The sequence below is a fragment of the Oncorhynchus mykiss genome, chromosome 2 (assembly GCF_057628025.1).
Source record: "Oncorhynchus mykiss isolate SJ-2025 chromosome 2, ASM5762802v1, whole genome shotgun sequence".
NCBI classification, from domain to species: Eukaryota; Metazoa; Chordata; class Actinopteri; order Salmoniformes; family Salmonidae; genus Oncorhynchus; species Oncorhynchus mykiss.
The window spans coordinates 8,934,819-8,958,876 of NC_143023.1; the positions used below are offsets into that span (position 1 = coordinate 8,934,819).

At 45.0% G+C, this 24,058-nt stretch overlaps 2 protein-coding genes across 2 annotated transcripts in view; one reads left to right on the top strand and one right to left on the bottom strand.

The window, feature by feature from the left end:
* Positions 1–469: 469 nt before the first annotated feature.
* LOC149984815 (uncharacterized) lies at positions 470–13,232 on the bottom strand. The gene is made up of 10 exons (XM_090185841.1): positions 13,163–13,232; positions 11,778–11,836; positions 11,076–11,277; positions 10,393–10,405; positions 6,880–7,090; positions 6,634–6,789; positions 6,363–6,487; positions 5,943–5,979; positions 5,422–5,696; positions 470–4,510 (listed from the first exon to the last, which is right to left on the bottom strand). Exons 1-10 carry the CDS (start codon positions 13,230–13,232, stop codon positions 889–891), a joined length of 4,770 nt encoding a protein of 1,589 aa, XP_090041967.1. The 3' UTR covers positions 470–888.
* A 485-nt stretch (positions 13,233–13,717) lies between these two features.
* LOC100136727 (polysialoglycoprotein) overlaps positions 13,718–24,058 on the top strand; it is a 140,512-nt gene continuing 130,171 nt past the window's right edge. Inside the window, 3 exon segments of the mRNA NM_001124687.1 lie at positions 13,718–13,804; positions 13,979–14,044; positions 14,182–14,265. Coding sequence (NP_001118159.1) covers positions 13,744–13,804; positions 13,979–14,044; positions 14,182–14,265 — 211 coding nt within the window. The 5' untranslated portion in view covers positions 13,718–13,743.

Genomic DNA, 24,058 nt, shown 5'->3' on the forward strand with positions numbered 1-24,058 from the left:
GGCAGAGAATCCTGTTCAGGGTGGCTCTTTGGTTCCCCCTTTGTCTTGAACAGCTGAAGACAAAACACATCAGGACAACTGAGCATGTGTAAAATATATGGCATGGATCCCAAAAGGCACCCTATTGGCTACTTAAGGCACTACTTTTGACCCATCGAGGGCCCATCGAGCTCTGGTCAAAAGTAGTGCACTATATAGGGAATAGGGTGCAATTTGGAACACATCCATTGACTCTCTCTCCCATGTGTATTAGGATTGTATTACAGCGGCCTCACTCAACCTCCTAAAGACAATGACAACAGCATTGTTCTAATGCAGAGACAATAGGGGTTTAGTGAATCTGTAGGGTACATTTCAGCCCTGCCTTACAGAGGTAATCTAAAGACAAAGCCCTCTACCATAATCCTGATCTTTGGAATCTTGACAATTTTGGGTAGGAAATGCCACTTCCTGTTCTTCTTAGTCTCTTCCCCCCTGGCAGAGGGAAGGCGGGCCATGCCGTCAGCCTTTACATCAGCCGGGCTAAGGCCCCTGGCAGGGAATTCCTCAGTAGCATTAAGGTCAGCCACAATACCATGAGTGATGTCACTTGCGGCATTGCTGGTGTCTGAGTAAGAAGAGCAAGCTGGTGTGACCGACCTGGGTACAATAACTGGGAGAAGAGGACGCAACAATAGAAATCAGTCACTGTGTCCCAAAAGGCCTTCTCTTCCCTTTATAGTGCACAACTTTTGAACTGGGCCCATAGGGTCTGGCTCTGGTCAAAAGTAGTGCACTAAATATGGAAGAAGGTGCCATTTTGGACGCAAACAGCAAAGTTCACATCATAAAATGCAATGTAGTGAGCATCATGTTACAATGAAGTCCTATGCAGATGAAGAGGTACTTTCACTTACCATCCTCCATTGCAGACTTGGACAGATCAGTCAGGCTGTCCATCACCATGTCTGTCATCAACTTGATGACCTGATCCAAAACCCTGTCAGCGGTGGGTGGCATAGGCCTAACCACACACTGCCCCAGGAGTCTGCTAACAGAAGTCTGGGCAAAGCTGTAAACGAGCTCTGACGCATCGTCCTTTGACAGCTTCCTCAGTGCTGGCTTTGGCAGCGCTGGTTGAGAGAGGCTTCTGTGGCCAGTCGTGGATTGAAGCTGGCGGCTTATGGTTATCTCCTGAATGAGACCATGGACCTTTGCGATCAGGTTGCCAGACGCATCTTGAAGGGCTTCAATTGACAGGAGTCTATCCAGATGTTCTTCTGCTGAAGCCATCTCTGGGTCGTCTGTCTTCAATGTGTCCATTATAGTTTTCACTATGAGACTGGTGTCAGATATGTTTATTTCTTGTTGATTCACAAGCGCTGACTGTGAACCTGTCTTGTCCATTGCGTTAGAGGTATGGCATTCTGTCCTTGTGATCTTATTGGCAGCACTCATGTCAGGCAACAGGTCAAGACTATCCAGTAGAGAGTCTAACATGTTAGTTATCAGACGCTCCTCCCTTGCATTCTGCCCAACAGATGAACTCTCAGAGTTGGCCAATCTGCACTTGATCACATTTAGGATCAAACTGAGCGTCTCCTTTGCAGTTTTGCTAAAGCCTTCTTGGCTGACTGCCACTGTTCCGTCTTGTAGAGCCACAAGAGGTTCACAACTTGCACTCAATCCACTACCATGGAGAGGAGAGGTTCTCTTCAAACTGGTGTCGCTCACAACTGACATACTCCTGGTAGGCAGAGTGACATCCTCACTGCATGTGTCAATTACATGGTGGTCTGTGGAGGAGCCACTCGAAGACACAAGGGCTTTAGACCTTTTAGTCAAACTGACTTTTGAAAATGGCTTCTCACTTCTCACAGACGGAGGGCGGCTCCTGTCCTTAACAAGAGCAGTGTCAGGGGACTTTGAGCATCTGAGTGTCTCCACAGGGGTGGAGTCCAGCACATCTTTGGCTGTGGTGACTGACACGGGTGGAAAAGACAAAAAGACGTTCAGTCTATCCTTTACTCTGTGGTACATGGTATGAGCAGCATCCAATAAGGTGTCAAAGACAACTCTGGGATTGAGCTGGGACTGCAGCTTTTTCTCTCCTAGTGGGAAGGAGTCTGTGTCCTCCACTGTGTACCGGGATAGACTTTCAAGGTCTTGCATGATCATATTCACTATATCTTCAGTTGTAGAAACCACATGGTGTGAGAAGGTGCTGCTAGTCATGCTCTGTGGCAAAGAACAGTTGGCTTCGCTAGCAGCTCTGAGAATGGCCTCACGCACAATCAGTTTGGCCGTAGCTTGGAACTCAGCACTGTGAAAGCTCTGGATGGAAATGTTAGAGGATCTGCTGGCTGCACTACGAGATCGCGTGAGCCTGGCAATCTTGGCTGACGTCCCGTCACTCGAAATGGTGAGGCTCTCTAATTTCGAAATTATAGAGTCCAACTTCTGGTTGAAGTCGAAGGATGCATTTGACATGCTCTCGCATTTGACTTCCTTTGAAGTCTCCACCCTCAGCACCGAGATCACCTGTTTGATGACCCCTTTAGTGCAGGTGTCGAGGGTGAGCTGGTGGGCTGAGGACATTGAAGAGGTATTACTGTCTGTCTTCTGTACAGGAGATACCTCCACAGTGGTCTCAGTTACAAGTAGTCCAGTGTCATATAACTCAATTTGCACAGGAGTATTTTTTCCCTCAGTGAGAAGGTGAGAGGTGAAAAGCTTCCTCAGTTTGTCCAGGGTTTTGGTATAAATCTTCTGGGAACCTGAACTCACTTCCATCCAGAACATTTTGCGACCTGATTTTGTACGCATGGAGGTCTTATTGACCTCAGATACCTCATGCAGGTCGGAAATAATTCCACCAAATAGATCAGAGGATGCATCCTCAATATTCTCAGCGGAAACGCAGACAGACAGAACTTCTGACAGTTTCCCAGTGTCGGTTTTATCCAGCACGCTAGTATATGTCACAGCTGCATCCTGAATGACCTGAGTGATGCATTGCTCAGCTTTGACGATATACCCCTCCACTGGTTGACCATGGAGGATGTCAACTTTATCAACAGGGAGCACATTCTGAATACTCACATTCTCCTTTGATGGGCGTGGGCTGTTGAAGATAATGCTCTCAGTGACCATGTTAGAGGAGGCGAGAGATGAGTCGAGAAGCAGAGACCTGTATATTGTCGAGGTGGAGATCTCTGGGTGCTTAATCATAGCAGCCTCCTCCAAAATGGCCGACGGGCCCTGGAGGATGTCAGAAATATCCATGTCCTCAATGCTCTCTACCAGAGACGATAGTAGGTCTCTGGCTGACAGGTCGGTTGGTCTCTGGTTCTCGAGCTCCATTTTGATTGCTTGACAGACCGTTGCTGCAGCAACAGCAGAGCTACAACACAACTGCTTCAAGGTGGAGTCAGAAATATATGACAGATCTGTCATGGACATGGTGGAGAGTTGACTCTCAGAGACAAAGGGTCTGAGTTTGACAGACACCTGTCTGACCAAGTCCCCAGCAAGAGCTCTCATATCTATTGCTCCACTAGCTGAGTTGTAGGAGCAGGCACTCTGTGGCCTTGACGGGCTCCTGCTATCCAAAAATCCTGTTATCCCAAAAACCTCAAGTACAAGATCCACAACATCGGATGACACTTCTGACATTCTGTTGTGGGACAGAAATTGACTTGGATGAACGGTGCCTGCATTCAGAGTCCAGTCGCAAACAGAGTTGTCGGACTGACTCTGGACTACTGGAACTAGACAGGTTTCACTTGGACCTTGGCCAAAGAGTTCTGCCATTTTGAGCAGAACTGATCTTAAGACCTTTGACTTGGAAATGTTCAGCAGTGGGTCGTTGTTGGACAGTCTGGTGGACGGTCTGCTAGCCGATCTCTGAACAACTAGGCTTTGTATTTCTGCCGAAACGGCAGTGAGAAAATAGGTCAAGGGGCTGGTCGCTCGTCCCTTGTTTCCTCCGTTGGCTTTAGCCTTAAAGATGCTATCTATGATGATGACTATAACCTGTCCAGCCAGAGGACCCAATATGGCCTCAAGCTCCCTCTCTAACTCAAGGGGAGACTTGTAGCCGTGCGCAATATGCTCTATGGCATGGGAATACATCTTAGCAGACACCATGCTTAGCATTTCTTGGGCAAACTGCTGACTTGCTGAGATACTACCAGACAGCGGACCTAGAGTTCCCTGACTGAAACTTCGCATTAGCTCAGCCAATCTGGAGTTGAGAAGGTTCATTACCAACTCTACAATACCCATCATAAACCTGGTGTCCGTTGGTATTTTGACAGGTCTGTATTTCTCCCGTCTACTCACACTGGATGACAGTACGATGCCACTCTGCGACTGGCCTCTCTGGACCATGTTGAAGACAGAATCCTCAGAGATTCCAAACACAGAACTCAGTGGTGCCGAGTGGGGTCTGTGTCTCATCTCTCTATCACCACCCTCAGGTGAGGAGACATATCTCTCTTCGTCATCACTCAGCAAAGAGGTCATGGACCTGCAGAATGCACAACAGAAATGAATAGTACATGATAACAAAATACAACATATGATCCAAGAATTTGGAAGTACCTAAGTAGTATTTCTCTCTAGGTGGATCTGGAATGGATATTTGTACTTATAACAAGGGACATGGGAATAATGTTTTTAGAAAGACCTACAAGAAGAGGAGGGGAAAGGGGTAAGTACCTATGAGAGGAGGGGATAGGGGTGAGTACCTGTGAGAGGAGGGGATAGGGGTAGGTACCTATGAGAGCAGGGGATAGGGATAAGTACCTGTGAGAGGAGGGGATAGGGGTAAGTACCTATGAGAGGAGGGGATAGGGGTAAGTACCTGTGAGAGGAGGGGATAGGGGTAAGTACCTATGAGAGGAGGGGATAGGGGTAAGTACCTGTGAGAGGAGGGGATAGGGGTAAGTACCTATGAGAGGAGGGGATAGGGGTAGGTACCTATGAGAGCAGGGGATAGGGATAAGTACCTGTGAGAGGAGGGGATAGGGGTAGGTACCTATGAGAGGAGGGGATAGGGGTAAGTACCTGTGAGAGGAGGGGATAGGGGTAGGTACCTATGAGAGGAGGGGATAGGGATAAGTACCTGTGAGAGGAGGGGATAGGGGTAAGTACCTGTGAGAGGAGGGGATAGGGGTAAGTACCTATGAGAGGAGGGGATAGGGTACCTATGAGAGGAGGGGATAGGGATAAGTACCTGTGAGAGGAGGGGATAGGGGTAAGTACCTATGAGAGGAGGGGATAGGGGTAGGTACCTGTGAGAGGAGGGGATAGGGGTAGGTACCTGTGAGAGGAGGGGATAGGAGTTGGTACCTATGAGAGGAGGGGATAGGGGTAAGTACCTGTGAGAGGAAGGGATAGGGGTAGGTACCTATGAGAGGAGGGGATAGGGGTAAGTACCTGTGAGAGGAGGGGAAAGGCGTGGGAGTTTGTGTGCTGCAAGTAGTTCTTGAACTGATGCGTCTACTGGGTCCACCACGAAAGCTGAATCTGACGCTGCGGCCAAGAGAGCTCACTTCTCTAGCCTCATTACTTCCTGATCCAGAAGAGCTTGACGAATCAGAGAGCCTGATCTGCATGGTGAGGTCAAGGGCGGGAACGACCACAGTGGATGTAGACTCCATCACCCAATTTGTAATATCCATGCACCTAGCACTAAACTCATCTCTGCTCATCTGAAATGTTAAAAGACCATACAGAGGTAGTTTGTTAACGGAGCTGCACTGCTGCACCATGTGTTTACTCAAGCTAGTCAATTAAAGCAGTGGTTCAGGATGTTCCACAATGCTGGAAAGGGGGGCCTGAGGGAAAAGTTTGGGAACCTCTGAATTAAAGGTCCTGCACGATTTCCACCAATAGGAGTTTGGAATGTTTGGTCCATCTTACCAACATGAACTACTTTAGAAGTGACTATAACTCACCCCGGCATGCATATTCTCACTCAGCAGATTCCAATGGCTGAAAAGTAAATTAAAAAAGGTACACAATTAAACTACATGACATTACCTCTATTCTCTTAGATTACGGTATGGATGGACCTCTACGGAACTAGGCCACATCCAAACATCCCTGATTGGTCAGTTGAGTCCCTTGTATTTGCCCGAGACACCTCACCTCCTTCTCAAAACCCATAGGACGAGATGGTCAAAAGGGAGGGCTTTCTCATCCAATGGGTTTTGAGAAGGAGGCGAGAAGAGAGGACTCGAGGAGAATGCAATTGAGATTGTCCCTATGGGTACGTCCCAAATGGCCCCTATTCCTTAAATACGGAACTATTGTTGACCAAGGCTCTAATAGGGAACATATCTAGGGGATGCACAGGGAACCAAAGAGCAACTAACCCATCCTTCATGTCCTGCACAAAGGTGTGTAGGTCTGGGTAGCTTCTCTTTCCCCTGCTGAGGGTGAGGCTGGTCTGGGAGGCTGCAGCCTTGCGGGTCATGGTAGTGAAGGTCACCACTGCAGCCTGATGGGGACGACAGAAAGCAGACTTAGGCTGGAATTCAATCAAATTCGCCATGCAGTGTTAACGTAATGTCTGTTTACGAACTACTGTCTGCGTGCACAAACAGACATGTACACACACACACACTGTTATCTGGAAGCATTTACCTTTGCCACTCGTTCAGTCTCCTGGCATTGAGATGGCCCGGCTGTTTCTACATCATCACTCTCCTGCATCACACTCTCTCCTTCGACCTCCAGTGTCAGAGTTGATGTGGATGTCTTCAGATCAACCTGATTCAACTCACTCTCTCCTTTGGCCTCCTAGATTAGAATACCTTTACTAGCTCAAGCTTGGACAATTAATTTGTCATTTTAATCTTCAATGCGTCATTAAAACACAAAACATCATACCTCCTGTGACTGAGATGGGATGACAATGGCCTCGTCCAACTCACTCTCTCCTTCAACCTCCTGTGACTGAGATGTGCCATCTGTCTTCAGATCAGCTTCCTGCATCTCAATCTCTCCTTCAGCCTCTAGTGACAGAGTTGGGATATCTGTCTCTAGAACAGCCTCTTCCAACTTGGTCTGTCTCTCAACCTCTCTGTGATCTTTATCAGATCTAGATACAGAAAAAGGAATCTCTCTAAGGTCACTATAAAATCACCAGAACATCATGTCAGGTGTACAGTTCAGTTTACCAGTCAAATTGCCGTGATCAGAGGCTCTATCCTTTCTAGTGATTCTATTTCTATGGTCACATCATAATGCATCATATCTATGCTTGTGTCCGAAATAGCACCCTATTTCCAATATAATGCACTTCTTTTGGCCGGAGCCCTATAGAGTGCCACAGGAATGAGTCATAATCCCCATAAAACATAGTAGTCAAACAGGGAAATGGTTCCAATCGTTTTTACACCATACACTTTTCCCATAGTGGATTTTAGAAACACTTAAAATAAGGGCTGTGTTTCAGGTAGGCTTACCCTGGTGTGACATTTTGATAACTGTAAATCTCTCTAGGACAAGGTGACTTTTATCAATATATTTGCCTGTATTTACCCCCCAAAAATGAAATGCTAATTATCTGCTAATGTGGCTATCATAAAGAACTACAAATGCCACGATGATCATGCTGATCGAGGCAAAGGTAAGAATCTCTTGATTAACTATCTAATGTTAGCTAAATGTAGTAATTAATAAATTGGCTACATTTCTTTAAATGGCCAATTCTGTGAACTGTTTAGTGCAAGTTTTAAATTGACACAAAACCTGTTAGCAAAGGTGTCAGCTAGAAATGACGTTTAGGAGCTTGCAGGGATTTGTAGTTTTGCATGTCTACTTTGATGCTAATTACAAATTTCGAATCTGAGAGTAAATAGAGCCAAATGTATTGCTAAAAGTCACCTTGTCCGTGACAGATTTACATGGTTCTAAAAATGGCACACCAGGGTAAGCCTACATGAAACACAGCCCTTAGTTTATGTGTTTCTGAAATCGCCTATGAGAAAAATGAATGGTGGAAAAACAATTGGAACCATTTCCCTCCCTGTTTGACTGCAAGGTTTTATGGGTATTATGACACCTAAAAAGACGGGTTGGTTGTTTAGCAACAAAACTGGCATGTAACTGGGTAAAATAGACAAAGTAAATAGACAGGGTTCGCTTAGAACGTTGACAACATGTAAACTATATTTAGTCTCTAAATGTTACCGGCAAACAAATACATTTGCATAATGAGCACTTGCTAGCTGAGGTTTAGAGTCATAACAAGATACACGCATTCCGGCCATTGATGAGCGAGCGCATGTTTTTCATGACCAGCCAACCAGTGTATGGATCTTAGTTAAAAGTAGTGCACTAGCCTACATAGGGAATAGGGTGCCATTTAGGACGTAAATGTGAAGGTGGTGTCATAGCCTTTGACCCTAGACCCCCATTTGACCCACAACAGATTCTACTGTACCTTTAGCCAACTCTCATGACTCCCCGGCCATAGAATTTGTAGTTTGATATTACAGAATGAATAGCACATAATTTCATTTATTTAACAATATTTAATCCACAGTAATTAATATAAATGGGTATTTCAAAATAATTATAAACTGTGTGGATTGAGACCTGAATGCTGATTGGCTGAAAGCCGTGGTATATCAGACTGTATACCATGGGTATGACAAAACATGTATTTTTTACTGCTCTAATTATGTTGGTAACCAGTTTATAATAGCAATAAGGCACCTCGGGGATTCGTGATATATGGCCAATATACGTCGCCAGACCCACTGACTCCAGGTCATCTACAAGTCCATGCTAGGTAAAGCTCCGCCTTATCTCAGTTCACTGGTCACGATGGCAACACCCACCCGTAGCACGCGCTCCAGCAGGTGTATCTCACTGATCATCCCTAAAGCCAACACCTAATTTTGCCGCCTTTCGTTCCAGTTCTCTGCTGCCTGTGACTGGAACGAATTGCAAACATCGCTGAAGTTGGAGACTTTTATCTCCCTCACCAACTTCAAACATCTGCTATCTGAGCAGCTAACCCATCGCTGCAGCTGTACATAGTCTATCGGTAAATAGCCCACCCAATTTTACCTACCTCATCCCCATACTGTTTATATTTATTTACTTTTCTGCTCTTTTGCACACCAATCTGATCATTTATTTATCACTTCAGTGTTAATCTGCAAAATTGTAATTATTCGCCTACCTCCTCATGCCTTTTGCACACAATGTATATAGACTTTTTTTCCTACTGTGTTATTGACTTGTTAATTGTTTACTCCGTGTGTAACTCTGTGTTGTCTGTTCACACTGCTATGCTTTATCTTGGCCAGGTCGCAGTTGCAAATGAGAACTTGTTCTCAACTAGCCTACCTGGTTAAATAATGGTGAAATAAATAAAATAAATATACCATGGCTAAGGGCTGTGTCCTAGCACTTCGGGTTGTAAGAACAGCCCTTAGCCGTGGTATATTGACCATATACCACAACCGCTTGGGCCTTATTGCTTAAATAACATGCCTACCTTGAACTCTTTCTTCTCACGTCCTTGCAAAATCAGCACATTTCCTTGCCAAAATAAAATGAACGCTCCTCCAGGACTAGCGAGAATCAGACTGAACTGCTCCCGCGGTTTCTCATCAGTTTCAACGTTTATCAGTGATGACGTAACAATGCTGTACAGATTTGACGCACTTCCAATCTCGTGCTGATGCAACGCCCTGAGCTGAGCGGTTGAAAGCTCACGCATGGAAATCCTGCGAGTTGTACACAAATGTAGGCTACTATTGCCCTTAAAAATGTCATGTTGTGGACGCAATGCAAAATAAAATAAAATACATAACCCACACCGATAACCCAGAGTTCATCATTAAATAACATTTATTACTCATAAAATATACAGCAAACTTCAGATACTGAAAGAATTCATGGGAGTTTCGAATTCAGTCACCATTTCATATGTACATGCTAGTTTCATCCGTTTAAAAGAATGATAATGACACGAAAAACCTGTGAACCTGTGACTCTCTTGTTGCTGATTTGGTGAACATAGAAAATGTATTGCACATATTTCCAGTTAAAATGATTTTCAAAAAGAGACAAAAACGGGGATATGAACATTCAATCACATACAAGGATTGAGTGGTTTCATTTTTTGAAGAAGTTAAAGCAAGCAACACCTGTTAAAAAACATTGATTATAAGACCAAAGACAAATAATAGCGATATTTATTTTCCAACAGAAGAAAATCTAAATGCTGCTGTCCTACCATTGGTTTACAATGTTTCTCCTCTCCAAGGGAGACATGTTTTCCACCTCACATGCCTCTGGATAGTATCAGTGCTTTTCACAAACGTTGTAGTACTTAGTGTGCATCATTGTTGTCGCTCATACAGGTGCCCCTACTCTCCTAACCTCCCCTCAGTAACTAACGAAGGCACAACATGACAAATATCACAAGAAAGAAAACATGAATTAATTATTAACTTTCTAAAATACTTTCTAGAGGCCAAAGGACAGGTAGGTTTAATATTGTAATAGGTCCCTTCAAAAAGTCCTGTTGCGCACATACCAGCATCCAAAATGGCACTGCTTTTGACCAGAACCCTATAGACCCTGTTCAACAGTAGTGTACTATTCAGTATAGGGTTCCATTTGGGATGCATTAAATCTTTACAATTACTCATCAGAGCAAATGGTACAATTTTTTTATTCCCACAGAGCTTAAGACATGAATGATTTTATTAAAATATTTGTTCATATAAAATGTATGATTTCCCCTCCTCCCACATGGATTACAGACAAGAGGCTAGGTGCGTTCTGACTGTCTTAGTGTGCGGATAAACATGACAATCACTCTCATGAAACTTAAATGAAACTGATCTTGGATCAGCTTACCCTCCCTAGATCCTCAATCATTAGTGGAGAACATTACAAAAAAGGACCTTAGATCAGTGTCTAGTGGGCATTTTCACACGATACCATGTAACATCCCTAGAGTGGACATTGTCATCCTAGCAACATGACCAAACAAATGGCCATCTTGGTCAGGAAAACGTTTTAATTACAGAAGCTCTATGTGATATCCTTATGTCTACCTGCATTGTGGATGGGGGTCCTCTTCAGAGTGAAGTCTTTAACCAGGATGGAGGCTTCCTGGTTGATGAGGACGTCAACACACTCCACATGGCTTTTTAAGGCAGCCAGGTCCAGAGGGGTGCGCCCCTGGCTGTCCCTCACGTCTAGATCCAGCAGAGACTGAACCAGGACCTCCATAGCATGGTGGTGACTGTGGTACGCCTGAATAGATATTCACTCTTAATATAATCAATGTCCTAGAGTAGACCCGTGGTACGCCTGAACAGAAATACAGTGCTAGACCTCTAAAGTAGACCAGAGTCTTTCAATCGGGAGCCCATTTTTGCTCCCGCCCAGCATCAACATCGGAGGTTCCTGCCAAGCGTGGGATTGAGAAACAAACACTCTACTTCTCTTCTGAGGTTGATTAACTCAAATGGCAAAATAAGGAAATCATCCTCATCATCACTGTGTAGAATATGCATGTATTTTACACTAATCGGGAATAGATCGGAATATGGTGTGTGAGTCTGTCTGGACAGTCAACTTCCTGTGGAAAATCTACACCATGCTTGCATCCCAGATAGCACCCTATTCCCTATGTAGTGAACTACTTTTGATCAGGGCCTATAAGGATCTGGTCAAACGTAGTGTACTAAATAGGGAATAGGGTGCCATTTGTCATATGGAGACCACTACAGGAGCAGGTAGGCTTTACTCACAGCGAGGTGTAGAGGGCTGATGGGAGCTCTGACATCAGAGTCGTTCAGGATGTCTGTCCCTGAGGTTTCAATTAGTTGAGGAAAGACAAGAACGGCCAGTTCAGACTTGGAAAAAGAACATCAAGAGTGACGATGCGTCCACGACAAGCATGCAGCCACACCTTAAAACCTACTGTTGGGTTCTGAGAATATGAAATATACTAATTCATGTCACTGAGGGAGAGAGCTTAATGTATAACGTTTACATTATGTCAGGATATGTTATTGTTAGCCATCAGGCATCCTATGGGTGGGATCCTCTGGGATGAGAAGAGACACAGTCTGGTACCAATCACCATGTCAGCCTTGAGTTGGGGAGGAGTGAGCACTTTGGGGTAGCGGTCAGGTCAGATGAAGTGAGGAAGAACAGATATCACCAAGGTTCTGTCTAGCAACAGAGATGCATTGGCTGTTTAGAGGTGTAGGAGCAGACTCAGCATAGGAGAGAGGATTAAATATCAGTGCTTGTGTGAATATGTTTTTTGTCTAATGCAGCTGTCTTGACCCTCTGGGAAGAATAAACTTGGTTCAAGCATTCATAGTGTCCGTCGAGTTTTTACTCTGAGAATTAGAACCTAACAGTTGGCACTGCGAGCTGGGTTCACCGCGATTTGCAGTCGAACTAGAGATTAAGAAACAGTGAAACAGAAACAAGGTAAGCAAAGTTCCTACACCCGTTATCACTAATTCTGACATCTTGGGGAGATGAGAGTCGTAGGCTGAACCAATTATAGGGTACGAACCTAGAAAGCCTGAGCTTATTCAGTAGTCCCATTGTATTACGACCGGTCGTAGCTTTGTGGTATATGGTAAGTCCCGGAAGGTAAACCCAAACCTGTAGAGGGTAACTCCTAGGGGGTAAATCCCGAGTAGGTTGGTTCCTGCTTGTACTATAAGAATAGGGTGAGTCCCGGGAGGTAAGCCCGAGCAGACAGATACCTGCAAAGGGTAAGTCCTAGGGGGTAAGACCCGGGTGGGGTTGGTTACCTGCTATACCTGTAACGAAAGGGTGAAAGTCTCAGCCGCAGTGGCCATGCGGCAGTAGAGTGGGTGTGGATGGATAAAGTGACATGCTTGTGTACTAGGATAAAATGTTGCCATTCAGGGTTAGAAGAAAAGCAAAAAGATACTCAAACGCTGTTGGATTTGGGTGTATTAGCAGTAGCAATAAAGAGAGGTTGGTTTTATGCCCTGTTGGGGTGGGGAACCATGACAGATTATGTGGAAATAGGAAGACAAGTGTGAATCATTTTCGTAATGTGTGTTATCAACAACAGTGATATTTGAACAGATTGGAGATGACTATCCATAACAATAAAATCCTTCATACAGTGAGGTTAGGTTACCATGCTTGTCCTGCCCCACAGCTGTAGACACAGCCTTCTCCAGGTCCTCAGACACTAGCTGGAGATCCATTACAGGATGTCTGTCACCTCACTGAGCCCCTATTGCAGGTTAGGGGTCACATCCACTTGAGTGTCCTTCATATGACGAACCTCCTACAGAGCAAATGAGGAAAACATGATATATTAGGATTTATGTTAGTAGCAATAGAATATGGGAATTTTATCTCAACGCTACCTACAGCTAACATATTTATTTATGTATGTGATCTATGTAAATAAATAAATATATCACAGCTGTAAAACTGTGAAGGACTATAGGTGGAGGCCTACCCATTTCTTTCTAATGCTGATCTGAGACCATTAGGGTTAATCATTACAGATATAAATGCAATATATGGAGTAGAAAAGATTGCCTGCCCACCAACTTGATAAGAATCAACATATGTTCGACATGGTCTATTTCTATCTGAACGTAACAACTCAATCAAGCTTGTTAATTGATCGTTAAGCCATGTTTGTCATATATAAGCCTCATACAGGCCATGGGAAGACATTACCTGTTGATAATACAGACTATTTTCATCATCATGGGAGGTGTGAGAGAATTGCTGCTCGTTGTAATGACAGTGGGGGTTGTCAAAGGTTGGTTCACTAATGTTTAAGGGATTTGTTTGGTAAATATGCTTAACTTTATAAGTTGGGTATTAATATTTGACTGTCTGTATCTTCCGCGTTGGTCATCTTTTATTCTTCACTGCTATTAATATATGTAGCTATTTTGTGTGAACTCAACTTCTGTCAACACTTTCTCCTCAGTTTCTTGTTACCCTGTTGGAAAGTCCCAGAAGCAAGATCAAGTCTCTCTGCAGAGGAGACTTGGAGGTAAGTGTTTCTTTCCGCAACCCTTCTAGCTATGTTCTTTGTCACTGTCTATGGTGCTGCTGTGTTTGACACTCATTCAACAGCATAGAGTAACTCAGTCTAAATAATGTTGTCAAACCTTAACCTACATTTTTCAGAGCTGTCATCAAATGACGTCTCCATTGTGCATGCCCTGGCCTTGCTCCGATCCATAGGGTCTGACGCTAAACAAGCCAGAGAAGGTACGGCCTGAAACATATACTTTGAAAACTGTTGGGTTCATGTTGCTCAAAATTCGATTAGCAATTTGGCCTAGACCGTGTAGAACAGATGTGTTGCTGTAGAATACCCAACTGTTCCTTTTGTTTTTTCTCAAGAGTATTTAGAGACCAATGAAGTAGAATCCCAAGCTTCTCCAAACCATGGTAGCTCTCCGGCAAATGATGCCCTGTCCTCTGAGGAGAAGCTGAGGCGCATGTCCTCGGACGACGCTGAAGCTGCGACCGGCCCGTCTGGTGACGACGCCACCTCTGAAGCTGCGACCGGCCCGTCTGGCGACGACGCCACCTCTGAAGCTGCGACCGGCCCGTCTGGCGACGACGCCACCTCTGAAGCTGCGACCGGCCCGTCTGGCGACGACGCCACCTCTGAAGCTGCGACCGGCCCGTCTGGCGACGACGCCACCTCTGAAGCTGCGACCGGCCCGTCTGGCGACGACGCCACCTCTGAAGCTGCGACCGGCCCGTCTGGCGACGACGCCACCTCTGAAGCTGCGACCGGCCCGTCTGGCGACGACGCCACCTCTGAAGCTGCGACCGGCCCGTCTGGCGACGACGCCACCTCTGAAGCTGCGACCGGCCCGTCTGGCGACGACGCCACCTCTGAAGCTGCGACCGGCCCGTCTGGCGACGACGCCACCTCTGAAGCTGCGACCGGCCCGTCTGGCGACGACGCCACCTCTGAAGCTGCGACCGGCCCGTCTGGCGACGACGCCACCTCTGAAGCTGCGACCGGCCCGTCTGGCGACGACGCCACCTCTGAAGCTGCGACCGGCCCGTCTGGCGACGACGCCACCTCTGAAGCTGCGACCGGCCCGTCTGGCGACGACGCCACCTCTGAAGCTGCGACCGGCCCGTCTGGCGACGACGCCACCTCTGAAGCTGCGACCGGCCCGTCTGGCGACGACGCCACCTCTGAAGCTGCGACCGGCCCGTCTGGCGACGACGCCACCTCTGAAGCTGCGACCGGCCCGTCTGGCGACGACGCCACCTCTGAAGCTGCGACCGGCCCGTCTGGCGACGACGCCACCTCTGAAGCTGCGACCGGCCCGTCTGGCGACGACGCCACCTCTGAAGCTGCGACCGGCCCGTCCGGCGACGACGCCATGGATATCTGACGTGGGACATGCAAGAGTTCATGGGTACTCTAGTCCAGTGTGTAACTGCATTTGCTTGTTTTGGCTCAATTAAACATTAACTGTAATACTTGTGTCCTCTGTATTGTTTTGGTGGTTCCTACTTGGAGTTGAGGTGTATGACCTGACTTGAGTAACTGGGGTGATGGCAACATTTATTTTGCATTATATCCATGCGCCAGCAATATTACTCAGACCCCTGTGTTTTAAATTACCAATTGACTTAAGCTACATGTGCTCAGTGTTGGTCCATTTATGCTAGTAGCATCACATGATACCTCAACAGCATTTTGACGCCGTTTCCGGTCACAACTTGCAGACTTGTTTACGTGTTGCGGTGTTTTGTTGCCTACTTTGCTACATGACAACTTTACGGTTTTTACTTTTTAATTACCGTTTATATTTTTGGTTTTTCCCTCAATTTTTTCACTCGTGTCAGGGTTGCGTCAATTCGAATCTGGTATCAGGATAAATATCACAATGAGGCTTTTATTAGCTAAGCAATAAGTGGTAAATGCAATTTTCGTATATATGGGCTCTGTCCCACCTCGCAGGGCAAAACAGAACTGACTTGTTCCTGACAAAGATATTTAATATACTCTGACAGTAGTTCCTGCTTCCGAGCCGGCCTGTCAGAGTAGACTGGGCGTGGTTTAGACTCACCCAGCCTATCGTTGATTGTTGGCGCAGAGGCTGGTCCCAGCCCCTTAAGCGCTTCAGCGGTCAGTCGTTGTAGCTGTGTAGAATATGCAGTTATCAGGCACCTGGCTCCTGTTATCTAACAAAAGACTGTTCTGAATGTGCCCCCCCCCCCAACTCATTGCACAGTTCTGTATTTTTCCATCATGAGAAAGGCCCATGGCCCTGAAACTGAACAATGGTTCAAGTCAGCTATGTTGCATAACACATACATACATCCACACAAGCCAACAGCAGATAATTTTTATTTATTTTTTATTTCACCTTTATTTAACCAGGTAGGCTAGTTGAGAACAAGTTCTCATTTGCAACTGCGACCTGGCCAAGATAAGGCATAGCAGTGTGAACAGACAACACAGAGTTACACATGGAGTAAACAATTAACAAGTCAATAACACAGTAGAAAAAAAGGGGAGTCTATATATACATTGTGTGCAAAAGGCATGAGGTAGGCGAATAATTACAATTATGCAGATTAACACTGGAGTGATAAATGATCAGATGGTTATGTACAGGTAGAGATATTGGTGTGCAAAAGAGCAGAAAAATAAAAATAAATAAATAAAAACAGTATGGGGATGAGGTAGGTGAAAATGGGTGGGCTATTTACCAATAGACTATGTACAGCTGCAGCGATCGGTTAGCTGCTCAGATAGCAGATGTTTGAAGTTGGTGAGGGAGATAAAAGTCTCCAACTTCAGCGATTTTTGCAATTCGTTCCAGTCACAGGCAGCAGAGAACTGGAACGAAAGGCGGCCAAATGAGGTGTTGGCTTTAGGGATGATCAGTGAGATACACCTGCTGGAGCGCGTGCTACGGATGGGTGTTGCCATCGTAACCAGTGAACTGAGATAAGGCGGAGCTTTACCTAGCATGGACTTGTAGATGACCTGGAGCCAGTGGGTCTGGCGACGAATATGTAGCGAGGGCCAGCCGACTAGAGCATACAAGTCGCAGTGGTGGGTGGTATAAGGTGCTTTAGTGACAAAACGGATGGCACTGTGATAAACTGCATCCAGTTTGCTGAGTAGAGTGTTGGAAGCAATTTTGTAGATGACGTCGCCGAAGTCGAGGATCGGTAGGATAGTCAGTTTTACTAGGGTAAGTTTGGCGGCGTGAGTGAAGGAGGCTTTGTTGCGGAATAGAAAGCCGACTCTTGATTTGATTTTCGATTGGAGATGTTTGATATGGGTCTGGAAGGAGAGTTTAGAGTCTAGCCAGACACCTAGGTACTTATAGATGTCCACATATTCAAGGTCGGAACCATCCAGGGTGGTGATGCTGGTCAGGCGTGCGGGTGCAGGCAGCGAACGGTTGAAAAGCATGCATTTGGTTTTACTAGCGTTTAAGAGCAGTTGGAGGCCACGGAAGGAGTGCTGTATGGCATTGAAGCTCGTTTGGAGGTTAGATAGCACAGTGTCCAAGGACGGGCCGGAAGTATATAGAATGGTGTCGTCTGCGTAGAGGTGGATCAGGGAATCGCCCGCAGCATGAGAAACATCATTGATATATACAGAGAAAAGAGTCGGCCCGAGAATTGAACCCTGTGGCACCCCCATAGAGACTGCCAGAGGACCGGACAGCATGCCCTCCGATTTGACACACTGAACTCTGTCTGCAAAGTAATTGGTGAACCAGGCAAGGCAGTCATCCGAAAAACCGAGGCTACTGAGTCTGCCGATAAGAATACGGTGATTGACAGAGTCGAAAGCCTTGGCAAGGTCTATGAAGACGGCTGCACAGTACTGTCTTTTATCGATGGCGGTTATGATATCGTTTAGTACCTTGAGCGTGGCTGAGGTACACCCGTGACCGGCTCGGAAACCAGATTGCACAGCGGAGAAGGTACGGTGGGATTCAAGATGGTCAGTGACCTGTTTGTTGACTTGGCTTTCGAAGACCTTAGATAGGCAGGGCAGGATGGATATAGGTCTGTAACAGTTTGGGTCCAGGGTGTCGCCCCCTTTGAAGAGGGGGATGACTGCGGCAGCTTTCCAATCCTTGGGGATCTCAGACGATATGAAAGAGAGGTTGAACAGGCTGGTAATAGGGGTTGCGACAATGGCGGCGGATAGTTTCAGGAATAGAGGGTCCAGATTGTCCAGCCCAGCTGATTTGTACGGGTCCAGGTTTTGCAGCTCTTTCAGGACAATTCAGGATAATATTAAATCACATATGGTAACGGGCTATAGTGCATAACACAGAATCCTCATACTCCGGACGCTTTATCTGGACATGGTTCGTCAGGACCTCCAACAGCCGAAGCTAAGTAGTAACATTAACATGATGCCTTCTAATTGCAGTCGCTGTACTCATACAGGAGAACGATCGCCTTACGGTGAGGATAGCTGTGCTACAAGCCCAGCTTCAGACGCAATCGTTAGGCAAGGGTAATTTCAGTGTAGGAAAGGATGAAACAGCGTCTGTGCCACCAGTAAGTACAGATAGTAACGTTAGTATAAATCCCCTCGCACGGTCCCCGCAGCCGGACAACTTTCTCACGGTTTCTGGAGAGAAATGCTGTAGGAATGCTCAACCGGTGTCGCTCATTCAGCCGACAAACTTCAACCGGTTTTCCCCATTAAGCAGCGAGTCGGAGTCAAAGGCCGAGCCTTCTCTTGTCTCTACTCCTCCCGTTACGGGGTCAGAGACGCCGAAGCTTCCCACCATTAGCTCTGACAAATTGAAAACTCTAGTCATTGGCGACTCCATTACCCGCAGTATTAGACTTAAAACGAATAATCAGCCGACATGTCTCTGGACCTACTCACTGTCACAGTCATACTCTGGACCTAGTTTTGTCCCATGGAATAAATGTTGTGGATCTTAATGTTTTCCCTCATAATCCTGGACTATCGGACCACCATTTTATTACGTTTGCAATTGCAACAAATAATCTGCTCAGACCCCAACCAAGGAACATCAAAAGTCGTGCTATAAATTCACAGACAACACAAAGATTCCTTGATGTCCTTCCAGACTCCCTCTGTCTACCCAAGGACGCCAGAGGACAAAAATCAGTTAACCACCTAACTGAGGAACTCAATTTAACCTTGCGCAATACCCTAGATGCAGTTGCACCCCTAAAAACTAAAAACATTTCTCATAAGAAACTAGCTCCCTGGTATACAGAAAATACCCGAGCTCTGAAGCAAGCTTCCAGAAAATTGGAACGGAAATGGCGCCACACCAAACTGGAAGTCTTCCGACTAGCTTGGAAAGACAGTACCGTGCAGTATCGAAGAGCCCTTGCTGCTGCTCGATCATCCTATTTTTCCAACTTAATTGAGGAAAATAAGAACAATCCGAAATTCGTTTTTGATACTGTCGCAAAGCTAACTAAAAAGCAGCATTCCCCAAGAGAGGATGGCTTTCACCTCAGCAGTAATAAATTCATGAACTTCTTTGAGGAAAAGATGATTATTACAAAGTAAATTACGGACTCCTCTTTAAATCTGCGTATTCCTTCAAAGCTCAGTTGTCCTGAGTCTGCACAACTCTGCCAGGACCTAGGATCAAGAGAGACACTCAAGTGTTTTAGTACTATATCCCTTGACACAATGATGAAAATAATCATGGCATCTAAACCTTCAAGCTCCATACTGGACCCTATTCCAACTAAACTACTGAAAGAGCTGTTTCCTGTGCTTGGCCCTCCTATGTTGAACATAATAAACGGCTCTCTATCCACCGGATGTGTACCAAACTCACTAAAAGTGGCAGTAATAAAGCCTCTCTTGAAAAAGCCAAACCTTGACCCAGAAAATATAAAAAACGATCGGCCTATATCGAATCTTCCATTCCTCTCAAAATGTTTAGAAAAGGCTGTTGCGCAGCCTCTGCCTTCCTCGTCAGAGGAGGAGATAGAAGAAAACTGTTACAGTCTCTGTGAATGGTTTGTCCTCTGACAAATCAACTGTAAATTTCGATGTTCCTCAAGGTTCCGTTTTAGGACCACTATTGATTTTCACTATATATTTTACCTCTTGGGGATGTCATTCGAAAACATAATGTTAACTTTCACTGCTATGCGGATGACACACAGCTGAACATTTCAATGAAACATGGTGAAGCCCCAAAATTGCCCTCGCTAGAAGCATGTGTTTCAGACATAAGGAAGTGGATGGCTGCAAACGTTCTACTTTTAAACTCGGACAAAACAGAGATGCTTGTTCTAGGTCCCAAGAAACAAAGAGATCTTCTGTTGAATCTGACAATTAATCTTAATGGCTGTACAGTCGTCTCAAATAAAACTGTGAAGGCCCTCGGCGTTACTCTGGACCCTGATCTCTCTTTTGAAGAACATATCAAGACTGTTTCAAGGACAGCTTTTTTCCATCTACGTAACATTGCAAAAATCAAACTTTCTGTCCAAAAAAGATGCAGAAAAATGTATCCATGCTTTTGTCACTTCTAGGTTAGACTACTGCAATGCTCTTACTTTCCGGCTACCCGGATAAAGCACTAAATAAACTTCAGTTAGTGCTAAATACGGCTGCTAGAATCCTGACTAGAACCCCAAAAATATATCATATTACTCCAGTGCTAGCCTACCTACACTGGCTTCCTGTCAAGGCAAGGGCTGATTTCAAGGTTTTACTGCTAACCTACAAAGCATTACATGGGCTTGCTCGTACCTATCTCTCTGATTTGGTCCTGCCGTACATACCTACACGTACGCTACGGTCACAAGACGCAGGCCTCCTAATTGCTTCTTCCACATCTTTTGGTCCCTGTCTGTTTTGCTCTCAGTGAAGTGCTACTATCCCCTTGGACTACAGGTTATTGCCGTCATAAGGTGTGCGTCTGTCTGTTGGCCGGACACTTTCTACCGTTTAGGACCTTTGTGGGTAAAGGTAAAGATGGGGTATAGCAGCAGAAGTTCCTCTGAAGTCCAGTATCTGCTGGAAGGGAACCTGGTGGTACGAGAGGATGAGTGTGGGCCTGTTGTGCTTCCCCCTATCCCTCCCTCTTCTCTCTCACTGTCTGAAAAACGTAAAACGTGGATTTGGGTACAGTGTTTATTTCCCCCTAATATCTTTGAAGATTACACCTAAAATAATTAGGAATACTTCTTTCTACTGCTGATCTGAGACCATTAGGGTTAATCATTACAGATATAAATGCAATATATGGAGTAGAAAAGATTGCCTGCCCACCAACTTGATAAGAATCAACATATGTTCTACATGGTCTATTTCTATCTGAACGTAACAACTCAATCAAGCTTGTTAATTGATCGTTAAGCCATGTTTGTCAGGTAAACTAAGGTCATTAGTGGCCTATATAAGCCTCATACAGGCCATGGGAAGACATTACCTGTTGATAACACAGACTATTTTCATGATCATGGGAGGTGTGAGAGAATTGCTGCTCGTTGTGATGACTGTGGGGGTTGTCAAAGGTTGGTTCACTAATGTTTAAGGGATTTGTTTGGTAAATATGCTTAACTTTATAAGTTGGGTATTAATATTTGACTGTCTGTATCTTCCGCGTTGGTCATCTTTTATTCTTCACTGCTATTAATATATGTAGCTATTTTGTGTGAACTCAACTTCTGTCAACACTTTCTCCTCAGTTTCTTGTTACCCTGTTGGAAAGTCCCAGAAGCAAGATCAAGTCTCTCTGCAGAGGAGACTTGGAGGTAAGTGTTTCTTTCCGCAACCCTTCTAGCTATGTTCTTTGTCACTGTCTATGGTGCTGCTGTGTTTGACACTCATTCAACAGCATAGAGTAACTCAGTCTAAATAATGTTGTCAAACCTTAACCTACATTTTTCAGAGCTGTCATCAAATGACGTCTCCATTGTGCATGCCCTGGCCTTGCTCCGATCCATAGGGTCTGACGCTAAACAAGCCAGAGAAGGTACGGCCTGAAACATATACTTTGAAAACTGTAGGGTTCATGTTGCTCAAAATTCGATTAGCAATTTGGCCTAGACCGTGTAGAACAGATGTGTTGCTGTAGAATACCCAACTGTTCCTTTTGTTTTTTCTCAAGAGTATTTAGAGACCAATGAAGTAGAATCCCAAGCTTCTCCAAACCATGGTAGCTCTCCGGCAAATGATGCCCTGTCCTCTGAGGAGAAGCTGAGGCGCATGTCCTCGGACGACGCTGAAGCTGCGACCGGCCCGTCTGGCGACGACGCCACCTCTGAAGCTGCGACCGGCCCGTCTGGCGACGACGCCACCTCTGAAGCTGCGACCGGCCCGTCTGGCGACGACGCCACCTCTGAAGCTGCGACCGGCCCGTCCGGCGACGACGCCATGGATATCTGACGTGGGACATGCAAGAGTTCATGGGTACTCTAGTCCAGTGTGTAACTGCATTTGCTTGTTTTGGCTCAATTAAACATTAACTGTAATACTTGTGTCCTCTGTATTGTTTTGGTGGTTCCTACTTGGAGTTGAGGTGTATGACCTGACTTGAGTAACTGGCGAGTATAGAGATATTGTTATCCAAATCGGCACCAACGATGTTGAAACGATGTTGAAACTGAAACATGGCTTTAGCCTGATGAATTTACTGTGTTAAATGAGGCATCACCTCCTGGCTACACTAGTGACCATATCCCCTGTGCATCCTGCGGAGGTGTTGCTAACATTTACGATAGCAAATGTACATTTACAACAACAAAAAAGATGTTTTCGTCTTTTGAGCTTCTAGTCATGAAATCTATGTAGCCTACTCAATCACTAAGTAATTATGAGTGTATGACTTGAGTGTATGCATTATATGGGCTTCATAGAAAGTGTAACATTTCTCTGTTCATCTTGTTTTAAAATTGTTAAAATAAAATTTACATTTAAAACAAGAAACAAAGGAAACACATTTTATGATTTTTAATAGGTTCAAAAAGTTGGTTGAAAATACACTTGCACTTACAAGAGCTTACATGGTTCTCGACTGAATCAGGTCTCTGCATATAAATACTTAGGGATATGGTTGGATGATGAACTGTCTTTTAAAATGCATATTGACGAACTTTATAAACGGCTAAAAATCAAGCTAGGCTTCCTCTTTAGAGACAGGACATGTTTGTCCTGTACAAATAGAAGACAAATTGTGCAAGCTATTATGTCTGTTATAGATTATGGGGATATTATCTACATGCATGCTATGGCATTCACACTTACATCGCTGGATGCTATTTATCATTGAGTACTTAGGTTTTTTACGGACGCTAGCTACAGAACTCACCACTGTTTTGTATCAAATGTGGGTTGGACTTCGCTGTCCATGAGACGAATATGTTCTCGTGTTAAGTCTACGAAGCACTTCTGAATAAACTACCATCTTATCATCACTCATCAATATTAGAATTAGAATTCCTAAAACCAGGTCTCAAGCATGGATTACACTTGAGGTCCATGCGATTTCCACAGAGTTGGGTATGGCTGCCTTTTCCTGTTACGCTCCTTGCCAATGGAAAAGCCTGCAGACTAAACTTACATTTGAGACTCTTGTCCCCCTGTTGCCCATTTTAAATAATTATTGGAGGATTTTTATTTCTGTATTGCTTGTAACTTTCGGGTAATGCAAGTTATTGTGCTGTTAGGGGAATAACCTGTGTGCAAACGTAATAATCTGCTGCTGTATTTTTGTGTTATCTGTGATGGTCTTGTTTGTCTTGTGTAGTTTCTTAATCATTGTAGCTAAACTGAATGTGTAACATGTCTACGCAGGGCCCAGCTGTAAAAGAAACCTTGGTCTCAGTCTGTGTTCCTTGTTGAAATAAAGGTATAATAATATGATCCATTCATGGCTTTAGTTGTGTCTTGATCATGTGAATAGTCGACAGAGTTTTCTCCTATATGTCTGTCTTTATGTGACGACATCTTTTCTGTATAAAAATGTGATTTCCACAATCAATAATCATAAACAGTGCTTCACTATAACTATGTTTGACAATGTGGTACCAT